This window comes from Sphaerodactylus townsendi, linkage group LG04 (genome assembly GCF_021028975.2).
Source record: "Sphaerodactylus townsendi isolate TG3544 linkage group LG04, MPM_Stown_v2.3, whole genome shotgun sequence".
In the NCBI taxonomy this organism is placed as follows: Eukaryota; Metazoa; Chordata; class Lepidosauria; order Squamata; family Sphaerodactylidae; genus Sphaerodactylus; species Sphaerodactylus townsendi.
The window spans coordinates 108,986,838-109,002,025 of NC_059428.1; the positions used below are offsets into that span (position 1 = coordinate 108,986,838).

The 15,188-nt window shown below is 41.3% G+C and overlaps 2 protein-coding genes across 4 annotated transcripts in view; one reads left to right on the top strand and one right to left on the bottom strand.

The window, feature by feature from the left end:
- Positions 1-15,188, bottom strand: part of UBAC2 (UBA domain containing 2) — a 101,848-nt gene that overhangs the window by 36,779 nt on the left and 49,881 nt on the right. The window lies entirely within an intron of this gene.
- On the top strand, positions 1,072-9,999 carry GPR183 (G protein-coupled receptor 183). 2 transcript variants are annotated; one of them, XM_048493062.1, is made up of 3 exons: positions 1,072-1,142; positions 3,008-3,178; positions 8,705-9,999. In XM_048493062.1, the coding sequence occupies exon 3, from the start codon at positions 8,731-8,733 to the stop codon at positions 9,814-9,816; it is 1,086 nt and encodes a 361-aa protein (XP_048349019.1). In that variant the 5' UTR covers positions 1,072-1,142; positions 3,008-3,178; positions 8,705-8,730; the 3' UTR covers positions 9,817-9,999. The 2 variants fall into 2 exon arrangements, with proteins under 2 accessions (XP_048349019.1, XP_048349020.1); XM_048493063.1 differs by lacking the exon at positions 3,008-3,178 and having other exon boundaries at positions 1,098-1,142.

A 15,188-nucleotide genomic window follows, 5' to 3' on the forward strand; every position in this document is an offset into this window, starting at 1 on the left:
CATCTACAATCCTAGACACAGTGGACGGACGGACGGACAGACAGACAGACAGAAAAAAAGATCAAACATTTTTGTGGGAGGTTCTGCCCCTAAACAGAAAATCCAGGCAGAATAGAATACATGAGGACAGACCCTGAGAAATAAAAATACAGAGAGCAATCCTAAGCAAGTTATGATGTAATTATAATATTATATTAGAAGTGTATTTGTATTTGAAGCCATTTCTTTCATTTTGGAACAGTGTTCAGAAGTCGACCAAGGCCTGATTCATACATCATCATGACAGCATACAATCCCGTGCCACCCCAGAATCAGGGAGTTGAACTAGCCACTTAGTAGGCTGAAAATGGTTCCCTTGAGCCCATCTAGATAGGAGGAGCAGTCTAATACATTGAATAAATGAATAAACAAACAAATAATGACCAAGCAATTTATCTCACCCATGTCATTCCTCCAGCTAGATGTCACCAGAACAGCAACAAAATGAACAAAGAGAAGGAGTGAACCACGAGAACCATGAACGATGAGAATCAAGCTAATGTGGCAGCATGTTCATTGAGCCTTAGAAATCAATCTGATGTACAGTGTTCTGGAAGTGGGCAAAGGTTGCCGTCTGTGGTTGTTGTCTCAATATCAGCTCACAGAACCAATGGGCAGTTTCTTTGCAGGAGCACAGAAGGATGGACCTGACTTTCCTGAGTGGGACTTTATAGTACTTGTGGCAGCATAAGAAGCCACTTGCATCATTCACAGGATCAGTCCAACAGATCCATGCAGAAGCAGGCCTTGGTGAAATGCCAACACTTTCATGTTTACTCCAACAATAACCTGCATCTGGAAATTCGTGAAGTTTCAGTTTATGAAAGCCACAGACACATGTTCAAAGATGTCCTGAATGAGGTGCAGGACTTGCCCCATCTTTAAAAAAATAAACCATGAAAAAGTGAGCTAAATAGATATTTTCACTTCCCATAAAATGTTTAGGTACAATTCAGCTAAAGGGAGGGGAAATGCCACCAACTCCATAAATGGACAGTCTGACATAATCACTCTTAAAAACAAAGTGCAAAGGGGAAACTGTCACAGATGCAATGTGTCGCAAACACATTCACAGCACGGAGGACTTACTAAACTACTGATACGTAAGTAGAGAATGCTTTTTTTCCTTTTAAAATTTGTTTCTGACAGGCTATCAGTATGACTACACTAGAGGGAATCACATTTTCTGAAGGGGCAGAGAAGGGGCACTCTTAAATAAGGAGACAAAATGATAGAAATAATATTTATCCACAATGAGACTTAAGTAGCAGGGCTGCACTTATCTTGTCTTTCAATGACAAAACTATTCTTGTCATCAACTGTTTAAAAATACAAAAACCAAATGAATAATGCCAGTACTTTAAGCAAGTGCTTAATTCTTCTAACAACAAAACTCTGCAGTATTGAAGCCAGTACGACTTTTTAAATAAATTATGCTGCTTGGCTGAGCCAATGAGAAACTTTTGGTTCTCCTATATTTTCTGAAAATACTTGAATTGAAACGGGTAGGAAATTATGACTTGTTTCAGAACACAAGTTAATACAAGCACTTACAGAATAGGATATATTACTAAGTTCTTACCACTTGTATTAATGATTGTGATGGTGTAGGTTTCACATTGTTCCTTTGATAAATATTTTCTCTTTAAAATCATTTCATTAGGCTTGTATTCCCTCCACGACTGCACCTATGCTTGTTGAGTTTCCAGCGTAAAGATGTGGATGCTTTAGAGAGCTCTCTCACTATTCTTATGAGTACAACCCAATCACTGCATGTTCACTTAAACCCCGCTGAGTCGAATGTGGTTGACTCCCTGGTAAAGAAGCTTAGACTGCAACCTTACAGTGAAGCCTAGGCACATTTACTCAGAAGTAAATCTAACAAACAGCAATGTGACTTTTTTGCAAAAAAGTCAGCAAAGAACTGCAGCCACAAGAAGAAATCTGAAAGGATTCAGAAGGATGCTTCATTTTTTATTCAATAGAACTTACTTCTCAGAAACTGTTCTTAGAACTGAAGCCTTAGTCATTTCAATCCATTTGTAGAAAGTGCTGTTATTTATATTTAAGCCAAGAGAGACCGAAAATTACAAAGTTGTGAGGCAACAAGGAACTGCTGACAGTAATGTCAATTATTACAACAGTGATGTCTTGCTAGCATCAAGATTTACAACATCCAAATCAAGACATTTGATTTTTTTTTCCTGACAACTGCAAATTGGGGTCTTTTACATTTACCAATTATTTCCACATAACACAGATGGCACCAAAAATGTTTTTGGCAACCAAAACTGCATTTGTGGACTCAGTCTGATGTTCATTTTTGTAATACTGCTGTTCATGTCTTAAGCAGTAACAGCGCTACAAGAGCAGGTCACAAGCGTACATGTAAAACCACATCAGTACAAAGAATAATTGTGATCAGTTATCATAAATGTTGCATGTGTAAAGTGCCATGAAGTTGCAACCAACTCATGGTGACCCCAGCAAGGTATTTTCAAGGCAACAGAAAAGCAGAGGTAGTTTGCCATTGCCTGCTTCCGCAGAGCCTTCCTTGATGGACTCCCATCCAAGGTCTCCGATCATGCTTAGCTTCCAAGATCTGATGAGATCAAGCTGCACCATACCACCTTCCCCACATTTCCCCCAAACAGTTATCAGAGCTTTTCCTCACTGAGGTTTTTAATGTTTCCATCAGCGTGACTTTCTTTTAATTTAGGTCAGCAGATTGCACAAGGTTTTCTAACTTTTCGCAAGCAATCCCACCAATGTAATAATTGAAACAAATTAAAAATAAAAATTGTGACAATTGTAACAAACAATATAGCAAAGTAGAAATGGGTGCCAGTTGTGTATTACCTTCTTTCACAGTGAGCTTTGGACTGACTAAGACGATTAAGACCTAAACACTTCCTATGATCATCAACTAATTTAATGAAGTAACGAAGTTATTAATTGCCTTGTCCAGCACATTACAGTCACGTCTACCTACCTGTGTATGTCCCTCTTGATGCTACAAAAAAATCATTGGGGGAGCAACACCGTACCAGGGCTCCAATCAAAATTCCCCTCGTTTGTCAAAGGAAGAGGAGGTGAAACTCTGAAGAGATTGGGACTGCCATAAACTACAGCAACAAAGGTTAGAGAATTGTAGGGTTGGATCCAATCAGCTTTTCTGAATATGAAAAAGACAGGATGGATTCCTTTTGATCACCCAAAAATACTTTGCTGGGAATCAAGGGCTTGCATATACAAAAGCCATGTGGGATGGAAGCTGTTGCAAAGAGGGGTCTGGGCAATATTAAATGAAAAAGCTGGCTGGATCCAGCCCACAGGGGAACTTCATTTGAAGAATGAATATTTCCCACCTTCCCCTTCCTGCTACACCCCCAGTGGCTGGTGAAAAGTTGTTCCTGAGGGTCAACGATGGCAGGTGGAGTACATCATCTGTGGAAACTAGACCCTCCCCTAGCTGTGCAGGTGGAATTGCTTTAAATTCATGTGCTGACTGTAAATCCAACATCTCCTTTGTAGATAAACCATTTAATGTGTTTGCTTTCTTCCTGAATTCTGATTACTTTCCTTTGCTTCACTAACTAAATCGGCTTATTTATGTGCACTTGAAAAATTAAAATGGAGGCAGTTTACTAAAGTGTTCCTTTTTTTATTGTAGATTAGCTTGAATTAGTCTAGATTAGAACAGCACAATACTGGGGTGTATCCAGTGGTGGGATTCAGCAGGTTCGCACCACTTTGGCAGAATCGGTTGTTAAAATGGTGCTTGTAAACAACCAGTTGTTACATTATTTGAATTCCACCACCAGAACCGGTTGTTAAATTGTTTGAATCCCACCACTGGGTGTATCCTAACATTATCCTGCCTCTCCACTGAAAAGCCTGAAGTCTTCCTCCCCAGCAGGGGTCCCCAAACTACGGCCCGGGGGCCAAATCAGGCCCCCGGAAGACATTTATCCGGCCCGCTGGGCAGAAGCGGATCTCCCCCTTCTCTATCTCCTTTTCCCCAGGTTTACAAACAGCATTAAGCGCGGGCAACTCGCTGCTCATTCCAAGCGACTCGCTGCTCATTCCAAGCGGCCGGAGGGGACCGTACCAATGCAGCAAGGGGGGGAGAGAGAAAGGCGGCAGAGCTGCCTTTCTCCTCCTTCCCCCCCTTGCCGCATTGGTACGGTCCCCTCCAGCCGCTTGGAATGAGCAGTGAGTCGCCCGCGCTTGAGGCTGTTTGTAAACCTGGGGGTCGGGGTGCCAAACTCCAGGCGGTCCCTGGAGCTTGGCACCCCGACTAGGTTTACAAACAGCCTCAAAGCTAGCCCAGGCTGACTCGCTGCTCATTCCAAGCGGCTGGAGGGAACCGTACCAATGCGGCAAAGGGGGGAGAGAGAAAGGCGGCGGAGCTTCAGGGTCGGATTGGAAGGGGACCGCGGGGGTGGGGGGCTCGGCCAGGGGCGGGTCGAGGGCGGATGGATGGCGCCCCCCCTGCGGGCAACACTTGGTTCGGCCCCCGGCTGGGCTCTGGCCATGAGTGAACTGGCCCCCTGTTTAAAAAGTTTGGGGACCCCTGCTCACCAGACACTTCTGTTGGAGGAATTTTGTGTAGGGTGGAGGAAAAATTATTGCAGGAAGATTGGATCCACTCCACTGCATTGAATTTGACAGAATACAGACTGTTACATTTATATTCGATTTGTATGCTACCTTTCTTCCTCAGGGAACCTTACATGGGGCTCAGGGCAGCTTACGTAGGAATCTGTTGGAGATCTTCCCTCAGTCATTATGGAGACCCAGACTTTCTTGGCTTTGCAAGGACTGGACTGGAAATCACACAAGCAGAACCTATCAGCATGTATATGCAGCCAGGGACCCACATGCAGATGCCTGCTCCTGTGTGCCTAGGAACGAGGGTTGTCACCTCCAGGTTGAGAAATTCCTGGAGATTTGGGGACACAGACTGCAGACAGTGGGACTTGGGAAGGAGGCAGAGCAGAGGGACCTCAGTGGGGTGTAATGCCAAAGAGTCCACTCTTCAAAGCAGCCATTTTCTCCAGGGGAACTGATCTCTGTAGTCTGGAGACCAGTTGTAATTCCAGGAGATCCTCAGGCCCCACCTAGAAATTGGCAACCCTAATAGGATTCCTAGCTGGATTAAAACAATTCTGTTTCCAAAAGGTCAATGAAGTCTGGTTTTTGTGCCATAAAGTCCACTGTTGTTAATATGACTGGAAACCAACAATCATATGCTAATCAAATTTGAGGGGGCTGAGAGGAACAGCGCTGGGAGGAACTGGGTGGCACAGTGCTGTCTAGTCATGCTTTTTAGTAAAAGCTCCCTACCCTTTGAAACCAGAAATCTTAGGAGTTGGGCCAGCAACACCATTCTTCCTTCCTCTTCTCTACATCTGTCTTCCTTCTCTTTTAAAAGTAGGTCCCATTTGTACTTTTTAACACTAGATATTCTTTTATGCTAAAGGAGCTATTCTTGCTGATAAAAATACATCTCAAATTCCCTCCAATGGGCGCAAAGACAGGGTGACAAGCAACCATGCTTTCTTATCACCAAACAGATAAGATTACAAACAGGTCTTTTTCACACAGGCAGTGTTTCAACATTTTCTATACTGCAAACACTGTTTACTTTGAGTTGTATACCAATTTAGGACTTTATAAGATACAGGTAAAGATTTACTGGTTCTTCAACAGAAAACATGTAAAAAGAGATAAAGGGAGACTTCATCATCATGGATGGCTACAAAAGTGAGGAAATAATGTTAAGACAGTTAAACTACTAACATTAACTATGCTACAGAAACATGTACAGAAACATGCTATGCTCAGCAAAGCACAAACTTGCATGAAAGCTTGGGACCGGCAAGCATGTGACCACTTCTTCTACCGCTACAACCAAACATATTTTTAACTTTTAAACCACTCTCCTCAACCACCAACCCATTCTCTTCTCAGCTGTTCCAGGGCCTGGTATATTCATGCAGCAAAATGAGTTGGGAGAATGGGCAGCTGCACTTCAGATTTCCTGGGTGGATGGGGGAGTCATAGTTTTACGACCACTCCCCATGTAAAAACTCGTAACAGATTTAAAAATTATCACACCAGGGAGAAAAGGTATTGCCAAATCCTTCACATATCATGCTACTTTTTCACTTACAGGACATTTTTAATGTAGGGGGATTTTTTAAAGTGTGGAGTTGGCCCTGGCTAGTATTTGGATGGGAGACCTCTAAGGAATATCAGGGGCACGACACAGGGCAGGCAATGGCCAACCACTTCTGAACATATCGTCTTGAAAACCCTACAGGGTCGCTACGAGTCAGCTGCCATTTGATGGCACTTTCCACCACCAACCCTTCACTGACAGTCTGAAGCCACGCAGCCCTTTTCTAGCTCCACCTCTCCAAAACGGAGCCATTTTTTGAGCTCCAACTAGCTGGCATGACTAACTACAGTCCTGCAATATGGGGGATGGGGAAGAGTGCCAGGCTGAAGGGAAAAATTACAGAACAAAATAAGTAAAAGAGGATGACGACTGACCAAAATGAGTAGGCCAATTTCAAAAAGTATTTAGAACATAATTAGAAAATGATGCAGCATTGCGAGGAAAGCAGTAAAAGAGTTTATGCACAAAGAAAAGAGAAACTTTAATATACATTTATGCACCTGGCCGTGTTTTGCAAACCTACTCTGCCTCCCGCAGCAAAGCTGGAAGGAAGGCGGTATACATCTATCTATCTATCTATCTATCTATCTATCTATCTATCTATCTATCTATACCTCACTTCCCAGTGGGGACCCCAAGTGGCTTACAACATTCTCCTCTTTTCCATTTTTAGATCATCAATAAGCAAATTCTTAGTTGATTCTAACAGGAGAATACTGATCTGGGCTTCTTCTGGTCACTTTTACTTCACACTGGGACTCTGCAATCTATTTTATTTGGGAGGAGGAGGGTCCCAGACCCCCATATCAACTGTTGATAGTTTTGCTCAAATTACTAAGCAGTCCAATGGGCAGTTTGAATAGTCAAATTTATCCAATCCAACCAAATAGTCCAGAGCAAAAGATATCCTGGTCTGTTAAATTGCAATCAAAAAATTAGAATAGCAGAGCAGCTGGATGCTATTGTTTATCTGCTGCCATCTTGACACCACCTCCTTCTCTGCTCTACTTCATCCTTATCTCAACCCTGTGAGGCAGGTTAGCCAAGGTCACCCAGTTGAGTTTCCATGGTAAAATGGAGATTTAAACCCATGTCTCCCAGATCCTAGTTTGACACTCTATGGCCCCTTCCGCACATGCAGAATAATGCACTTTCAATCTACTTTTGATGCACTTTGCAGCTGTGCGGAATAGCAAAATCCACTTGCAAGCAATTATGAAAGTGGATTGAAAGTGCATTATTCTCCATGTGAAGGAAGGGGCCTATGTGTTTGCTCATGTGCCCATCCACATAGGTACATTGCCTATAGCTTCATGTGTACACAAATTCCCTCTTTATATTACAATTATTTTAAAGCTTTGTACTTAACTTATTAAAAGAATAACCCTCTTTGCAATAAAGCCTAGCTGGTCTAGTAATATGCCCTGAGTGTTCCCTCCTCTTCCGTTCAGTTCTTTCATACAAATAACACACTGGATTGTGTTTCAGTGGTCATGTGTGAAGGGATCACTATCAGTGTATGTGGAATGTGGAATGGAAAAGTAAAAATATAAGAAGCCACAGAAAGTATGTAGAAACTCAAAGCTAGTGCTGCACCTCAACCAAATCAAGTTCAAGGTTCTGATATTTACCTTTAAGGCCCTAAACGGTCTGGGACCATTGAACCTACGGGACTGCCTCTCCCATTATGTCCCCTGAAGGGCAATGCATTCTGCAAACAACAGTCTGCTGGTGATTCCTGACCCAAAAGATATCCAGCTAGCCTCAGTCCAGCCAGAGCTTTCTCCTGGCCCCAGCCTGGTAGGAGACTCTGTCTAGTGAGAACCGGGCCACAGGACTTGTAAAACAGAGCTGTTCCATCTGACATTCATTTGAGGCAGCGGCAGTTTTTTCCATCTAAACGGACTCCCTCCTCTCTTTTGCCATCTTTCTTCCCCTCTTTCTTCGGTTTTTCTAATTTCCAGTTTTGGATTTGCTAGGGGTCTGTTTGCTTGGGGCGAGGGGAATTTAGTCACCATCTGAATTTGAAACTGATTTTAATCTTGGTTTTATTGTACGTATTAATGTGCTAGAAGCCGCCCTGAGTCCATGAGGGGAAGGGCAGCATAGAAATGAAATAAATGATAAAGACTGTGGTGTTTCCATAGATACAGCTTCATATTATCACTTCCAGGAAAGAGGTTTATCTCCTCATAACATCATTAGTTTGTGGGTTGATCTTATTCAAATTGCAGTGTTACCATAAAAGAACCACTTACTCTCATTGCGTTCAATTTCAAATTGCTTTCCCTCACATCTATGCTTTCAAGCTCAGGAATTCCCAAATGTTGAAAGGATTAAAGAATTAGAATTAAGAGGGGGAGAATTCCACCAGTCATTACACTTCTGTCAAGTTTCAATTTTCCATGATGCTGATTGCTGTAGAGAAAAGTAGTGATTCTCTGTACTCAGTTTCATTTCTTCTGCTCTTTTTGCTAGGGCTGAATTTCCTGCAGACACCAGTTATGGAAATGGGTTCAATCTCTCCTCCTCCTACAACACACCAGACGAATAACTCCACCTGTGATCTATATGAGCACGAAGGTTTAGCACATATCTTATTGCCTGTATTCTACGGCCTTATTTTCATAATAGGAATGTTTGGAAATGTACTTGCTCTAATTGTGGTCATTAAAAACAGGAAAAAGATCAACTCTACAACGCTTTACTCAACAAATCTTGTTGTGTCGGATATTCTTTTTACTACTGCTTTGCCTGCCAGAATCATATATTATGCAAAGGGATTTGACTGGCCATTTGGAGAAGGACTGTGCAAACTCACTGCACTCATCTTTTACATCAACACTTATGCTGCTGTGAACTTCATGACATGCTTGAGTATTGACAGGTTTGTAGCTGTGGTGCACCCACTGCGCACCAGGATCAGAACTGTGAGATGTGCCACCTACATTTGTTGTTCCGTGTGGTTTCTTGTATTAGCCCAGACTCTCCCATTGCTTACACAACCTTTGTCACGTAAAGAAGAACAAAGGAACACATGCATGGAATATCCAAACTTTGAAACAATACCAAATCTCCCTTGGATTCTTCTTGGGGCCTGCTTACTTGGATATGTAATTCCCCTTGGGATTATACTAGTCTGTTATTCTAAAATTGGCTACAAACTCTATCAAAATGCAAAACAAAATCCACTGGTCGTAAAATCAGGAACAAACAAAAAGGCTATTAATATGATTTTCTTCATCATTGTGGTCTTCACTGTTTGTCTCACTCCTTACCACGTTGCCATTATCAAACACATGATTGCAAAGATTATGTCCGGAGAGCAAGATATTGAATGCCGAGTTCAAAAACTCTTCCAGAAGACCCTCCACTATACTGTGTTCCTGATGAATTTAAACTGCTGCTTGGATCCTCTCATCTATTTCTTTGCATGCAGAGGATACAAACGTACAATCATGAGAATTCTGAGACGTCAAGGAAGCATATCGTTATCAAGTGCTGCTCGAACAGCTCCTGAAGAAAGCTCCCGTGATATTGGAGATTCCAACACGGTTAATGTTACAACAGCACTAAATGGAAAACGATGACCGCCAAGGAACATGTGCAACATACCTCAAGTCACTTGATGTTTGAAAAGTTTGAAACAGCAAAAGGCATGGACTACTCTCTCTTTTTTTTTAGAAACTCGGTGTTCTGAATCTCCCAAGAGCAGGGGAGCGAACCACATACATCAGCAACAAGAAAAGGAAAATAAAATGTCTTGTTTTGTTTTCTAATGTTTTCATCCTTCATTACAGAACATCTATTTCTGTACATTTCCATTTCTGGATATTAGTAATACAAGCCAGAGGGATGAATCACTTTATGAACTGGTTCTCTTGACACAGACAAATGGAAATGAAATGGTTTTCTTTGAATGACTGGACTCCAATACAGACATTTTGCATCTTTCACAAAAAAAGGCGGTAAACACAAAAGAGGTATCTAGAAGGGAACATTCAATAATATTTCCTTGTTGATAGGTAGAGAATGACATAAAATAACCACAGTTTGGAAAGATTGGGTGTTTTCAGGGGAAAGTATAAATACGCATCTGCAAGAAATGTTTAATCACTGATCAGCAGAACTCAAGCCATTTATTCCACAGCAGTCTGATTGCTGTTTCTGTCTCCTAAATACTTTTAGGATTGTATATTCTTGTTGTTGTACTGCTTAACCCATTACAGCCTCTGGACCAAACTGAGCCTAAGCAGGAATGCTGTTGGGCCCACAAAATAAATTAGCCCAATCTGCTAGTGATATCCAACCAGTTTTCAGTGTTATAGCGTGAGGAATAAATTACATGGTAGGCACCTATGCGATCGAAAATGTGGCTCATACAATACCCCCCCTCCCAACACACACACACACACAGGATATATTTCATTCTGGAAATAAACTAGGGAGGCCAGCTCTGAGTTGGGAAGTACCTGGAGATTGGGGGGGGGGGTATAAAGCCTGACTAGGGGTTTACAGAGGGTTTTGAGGAGGGTCTTCTATGGGGTATAATGCCATTCAGTCCACCTTCCAAAATAGCTATTTTCTCCAGGTGATTTGATTTCTGTGCCCTGGAGATAGACTGTAATCCTAGGAGAACCACAGCCCCCACTTGGTAATCTTAGCGATAAGCTGACCACAACAGCTGGACAGAGCAACCACCAGAAGGGGGCCAGGAACCAAAAACCGAATATGATTGAGAAGGGGAATTCTTCCGTAATCCTAGAACTTCAACTTGCATTTTTTTGAAGTGGTGATTTCATTTTTCAGAATTAGGTGGCTATGACATGTCTTTCCTCAAAAAATACTAACCATATTAATAGCCAGCTGTGGTCTAACAGAAGCTAAACACTTGGACAGCAATTAGGTCAGAGATTCTGCAGAGTCAAAAAGGAAGAACAAACCTATGATATCCCCACGAGACCAGAAAGTATTTAAAAAAGTATTTCACAAAATGTGAGTTGGTAAATAAGATTTAAAACAATGTATTGTTGAAGGCTTTCACGGACAGAATCACTGGGGTGCTGTGGTTTCCGGGCTGTATGGCTGTGTTTTAGCATGGAGAATATCAGGAGAGAATGCTGCTAGAACACGGCCATACAGCCCGGAAACCACACAGCACTCCAAGACTTAAAACATTGAACCAAACTTTCAAAACTTCTCCAGTAGGAGAAATGAAAGAACAATGGCTGAGGTGGAAGCTATTATGATTTATTTGTTTACTATTAGGCTTCTATCCTGCCCCCTCCCAACCAGGGTCGACTCAGGGCAGCTCACACTCAGTTTATTAAAACCATCAAAATTCATATATATTAAAATCACAATAAAATGATATCCCCTGGTGCTCTGATCCTCTTATTCACCACTAGGTAATGAATCAAGGAAGGTAGGACCTAATAAAATAGCAATCCAAACCTGATCAATATCTAATCAATATAAGCAGGATATAATAAGGATGGAACAGAAATAAAGATAGGGATAGGGGGCCCCGCAGCAATGTATCTGTTGCCTCAACATTTATAGATCTGGTGGAACAGCTTCATCTGGAGTGAGATTACACAGGGCTGGGGTCTCTGTTGACATTTTCCATACAAATATCACAGCAAAAGCTTAGTATTTGGTTTTAAAAGGCTCCAACTTTTGATCTTAGAAACTCAGGAGCAATGCTGAGTGGGGTGGCACATCGAATGAATTTTGGACGGTGCAAGCTTTGGAACTGTGGTACTTAAAAGAAGAAAATCAGCTGGTATGTTTCAATTATGGTAATTTTCCATGTTGGACTGCTGCATTTCTACGTGTAGAGTCCTGGTTGCAGGACAGCAGTGAATGCTACCACGACCTTCCATGTAGCTTTCCAGTTAAGAACTCTTGTGGGGTTTTTTGCCATGCCTTTTGTTTGTTTCTAGTGTTTGGCATTTGGGACAGGAAGTGTTGGTTATATATCTGTAAAAATCTTATAAATATCAACATATATACTCAACATATATACAAGTACATATTACACAATAAAACAAAATACTAATAAAAGCAACATTTGTTTGGGTGTTTTACACTCTCTTCGTTTTCACCGATGTTTTGTTTTTACATTAAAAACAAGAAAAACCAGGACTACAAAAACAATTTTAAGGCACCAATTATGCCTGACACCTTGTCCCAGAAGGCCTGTATTTTAAAAACTGTGTTTGCAAATTTAATGTCAAACTGACTGTTAAGAGTTCGGTATAATAAAGGATTTCAGAAGCAGCTAATTTGTGTAACACCACCTGGAACCTGGGATCCTGTTACAATTTCCGTGGATGGAAAGATTTCTATCAATTCTATCCGATTTAAATGAAAAAGAGAGGGGCTAAGACCCACAAATTTCAAACCTTGTTTTCACAATTGTAGCTTGGTGGAATGCCAGTCCACAAAAAAATGTTAACTGAATTGGTTTCTTTTCTGGCCATTATGAAAGAAGGCTAGTCCTCCCTCTTCTGAATGAAAGTTCTGCAACCCTGAGCCTAATGCCAGGCCAGAAAGCTCTAGTTCTTATCTAAGTTCTCATCCTCCCTGAAATCACCTGGTGTGGTCCCCAGCCTGTTTTTATCATTACATCATTACATTTTGCAGGAAATGTGGTTTTGTTACTGGAAGGCAGCAGACTTCTTGCCTCTCATTATTCAGTATATTCTGCCATTTGTGGTGATCCCAGATGGATCCCTCGCGAAGGATAAGGATCTGCTGTACTTTCAGATCTTGCTATTACTGCCCAACAATTACTAGCCCCTCCAAATGGCTAGAGAGAGTTGCCAACATAATACAGTAGCTTAAACCTCAGCTACTCACGCTGGTGTTTGTGCTGGCAAGGCATTAGAATATGGAGCATGGGTTGGCTGCAAGGTTCTGACACAAAAATGCCTCATGATTTCCTTCTACAATTTCCCAACAGATAAAAAAGAAGAAGTCTGGTGACTAATCCGCCAATGTTCATAACATTAAGAATGGCTTGAAAAGGCTGTGTGTGTGCGCGCTCATAACTGACTTAAGGCAATCTTGTATGATTTTCAAGGCAAGAGACATTTAGAGATGCTTTCACTGCCAGCCTCTGCACAGGCTGAGAGAGTTCTGAGAGACTCATGACTGACCGAAGGTCACCCGCTGGAGGAGTGGGGAATTGAACACTGTTCTCCAGATTAGAGCTTGTCATTCTTAATTACACCACAATGGCTCTTGAAAAGACAGAGAAGAACCTTACTCCAGAAAATCTCTGCACTATGTTTAAATATGATCAAGTAAGACAAATATTACAGATGAACAAGTAATCAGAAGCCGTATTAACTGAAGATGTGAGATCTAGAATCCTTTTCCTAAATGCGCAATTATTATTGGACATTCATCCCCTTTCTCCTCCAAAGAGCTCAGAGCAAAGTATATAACCCTCCCACAAACACTGCAGGAAGTGAACCCACCTCCAAATAATAGAAGCATGTCTGTACTTTTAAGAAAGGAAATCTCAATGCCTACTGTTGGTGTTGCTAAGTAACCACAACAGTATTGTCAGCTTTGGTCTCTGTCAGTAAACGGAAGGGGAGGGGAAGGGCCTTTTGTGGGTCTGTTTGACCTTTGAAGGAGAATATATCAGAGCTAGGTCCAGCAGCACCCTCTGAGGGACTTGCTAGTACATGATTAATTCAAGTTCAAGCTCTTGAACTTATCTAAAGTAGGAATTCACCTGATATAGCTATATCTACAGTATAATCTTCCAGATAGTAAGAGCGATACATATTTTTTCTTTATATAAAAAATAATCAGTGTTTCAGATATAATTAGATCAGGTGAATTCCTACTTTAGATTAGCTCAAGGGCTTGAAATGGAATTTTTTTTCTTTGAACTATCCAGTGATGAATCACTAACTAAATTTGAACGCCCTCCTCAGTTTCAAAAGCAGTTTTGAATGGGGGTCTGTCTGATAGATAAGAAAAAGTAGTTGTAGTTTTTTTTAAAAAAAAATCTTACATGGTTACACTCCACATACATATTTTACATGATTTCAACACACACATACACACACATATATTGAAGGGTAATGAAACTCTATGCCTCTTTCTACACACATATTTGTTTTAAGTAAGTAAAATCAAAGGCAGTGCATATCTACACATGCTGTATAAGCTGTAAGGGTTGTTATGGTAACTGTAGCCACAACATGTGGTTTGTATTTTGAAATACTTTCTCAGAAGAGCCTGCAGATGCCATCCTTTCACAAGGTGATACTAATCAGAAGCAAACAAGAAAAGGAAGCAAAGATACGGTTGAAACTGAACAGACAATATGCTTGCAAAACATTGTGCTGGTTCTCAGTGTTGCCTCCTGCCAACTTAGCTGGGTTACCTACTTGTTTGGTAAGGGCTAGAGGAAGAACACTGAGAGGAAGTGAACCTTGGATTTAAGGTGTACATTCAGTACTACTGCATTGCAACTTGAAACAGTTTCGAGGTTGTGTGTACATTCTAACTACTGAAACACAACCCAGATCACAGACACCATGGAGCAGGGCATTCACTGTGAAAGTTCCTTTTACTTTATTTATTTATTTATTAGATTTATACCTCGCCCTCCCCCAAAAGAGAGGAAGAAGAGAAAGACGTCCTGCCATGCTTGGGTATTCCTCTTTCCTATAACCCAAGAAAATAATTTTGCTCTTTCCAACTCTAAAGTTGAAGGCGTAACCCACTACTTTTATTTTGGAGATTTCCATAACTTTCCAGTGACTCTTCAATGTATGTTACATAGACCTTTCTGGATTTTTGGGGTGGGGATTAGAAAAGACTGTGAGTACTGTAACTATTGGGTAACTATTGGGCAACACGAACGGCAACAGCAACACAAAACAGGCCAATAAATACAGGATTATGAGAGTCAGACCCTCTGGATAACTGAATT

Excerpts from the sequence above, each read along its gene's own strand:
- GPR183 (XM_048493062.1), top strand. The coding sequence starts at position 8,731 with ATGGAAATGGGTTCAATCTCTCCTCCTCCTACAACACACCAGACGAAT.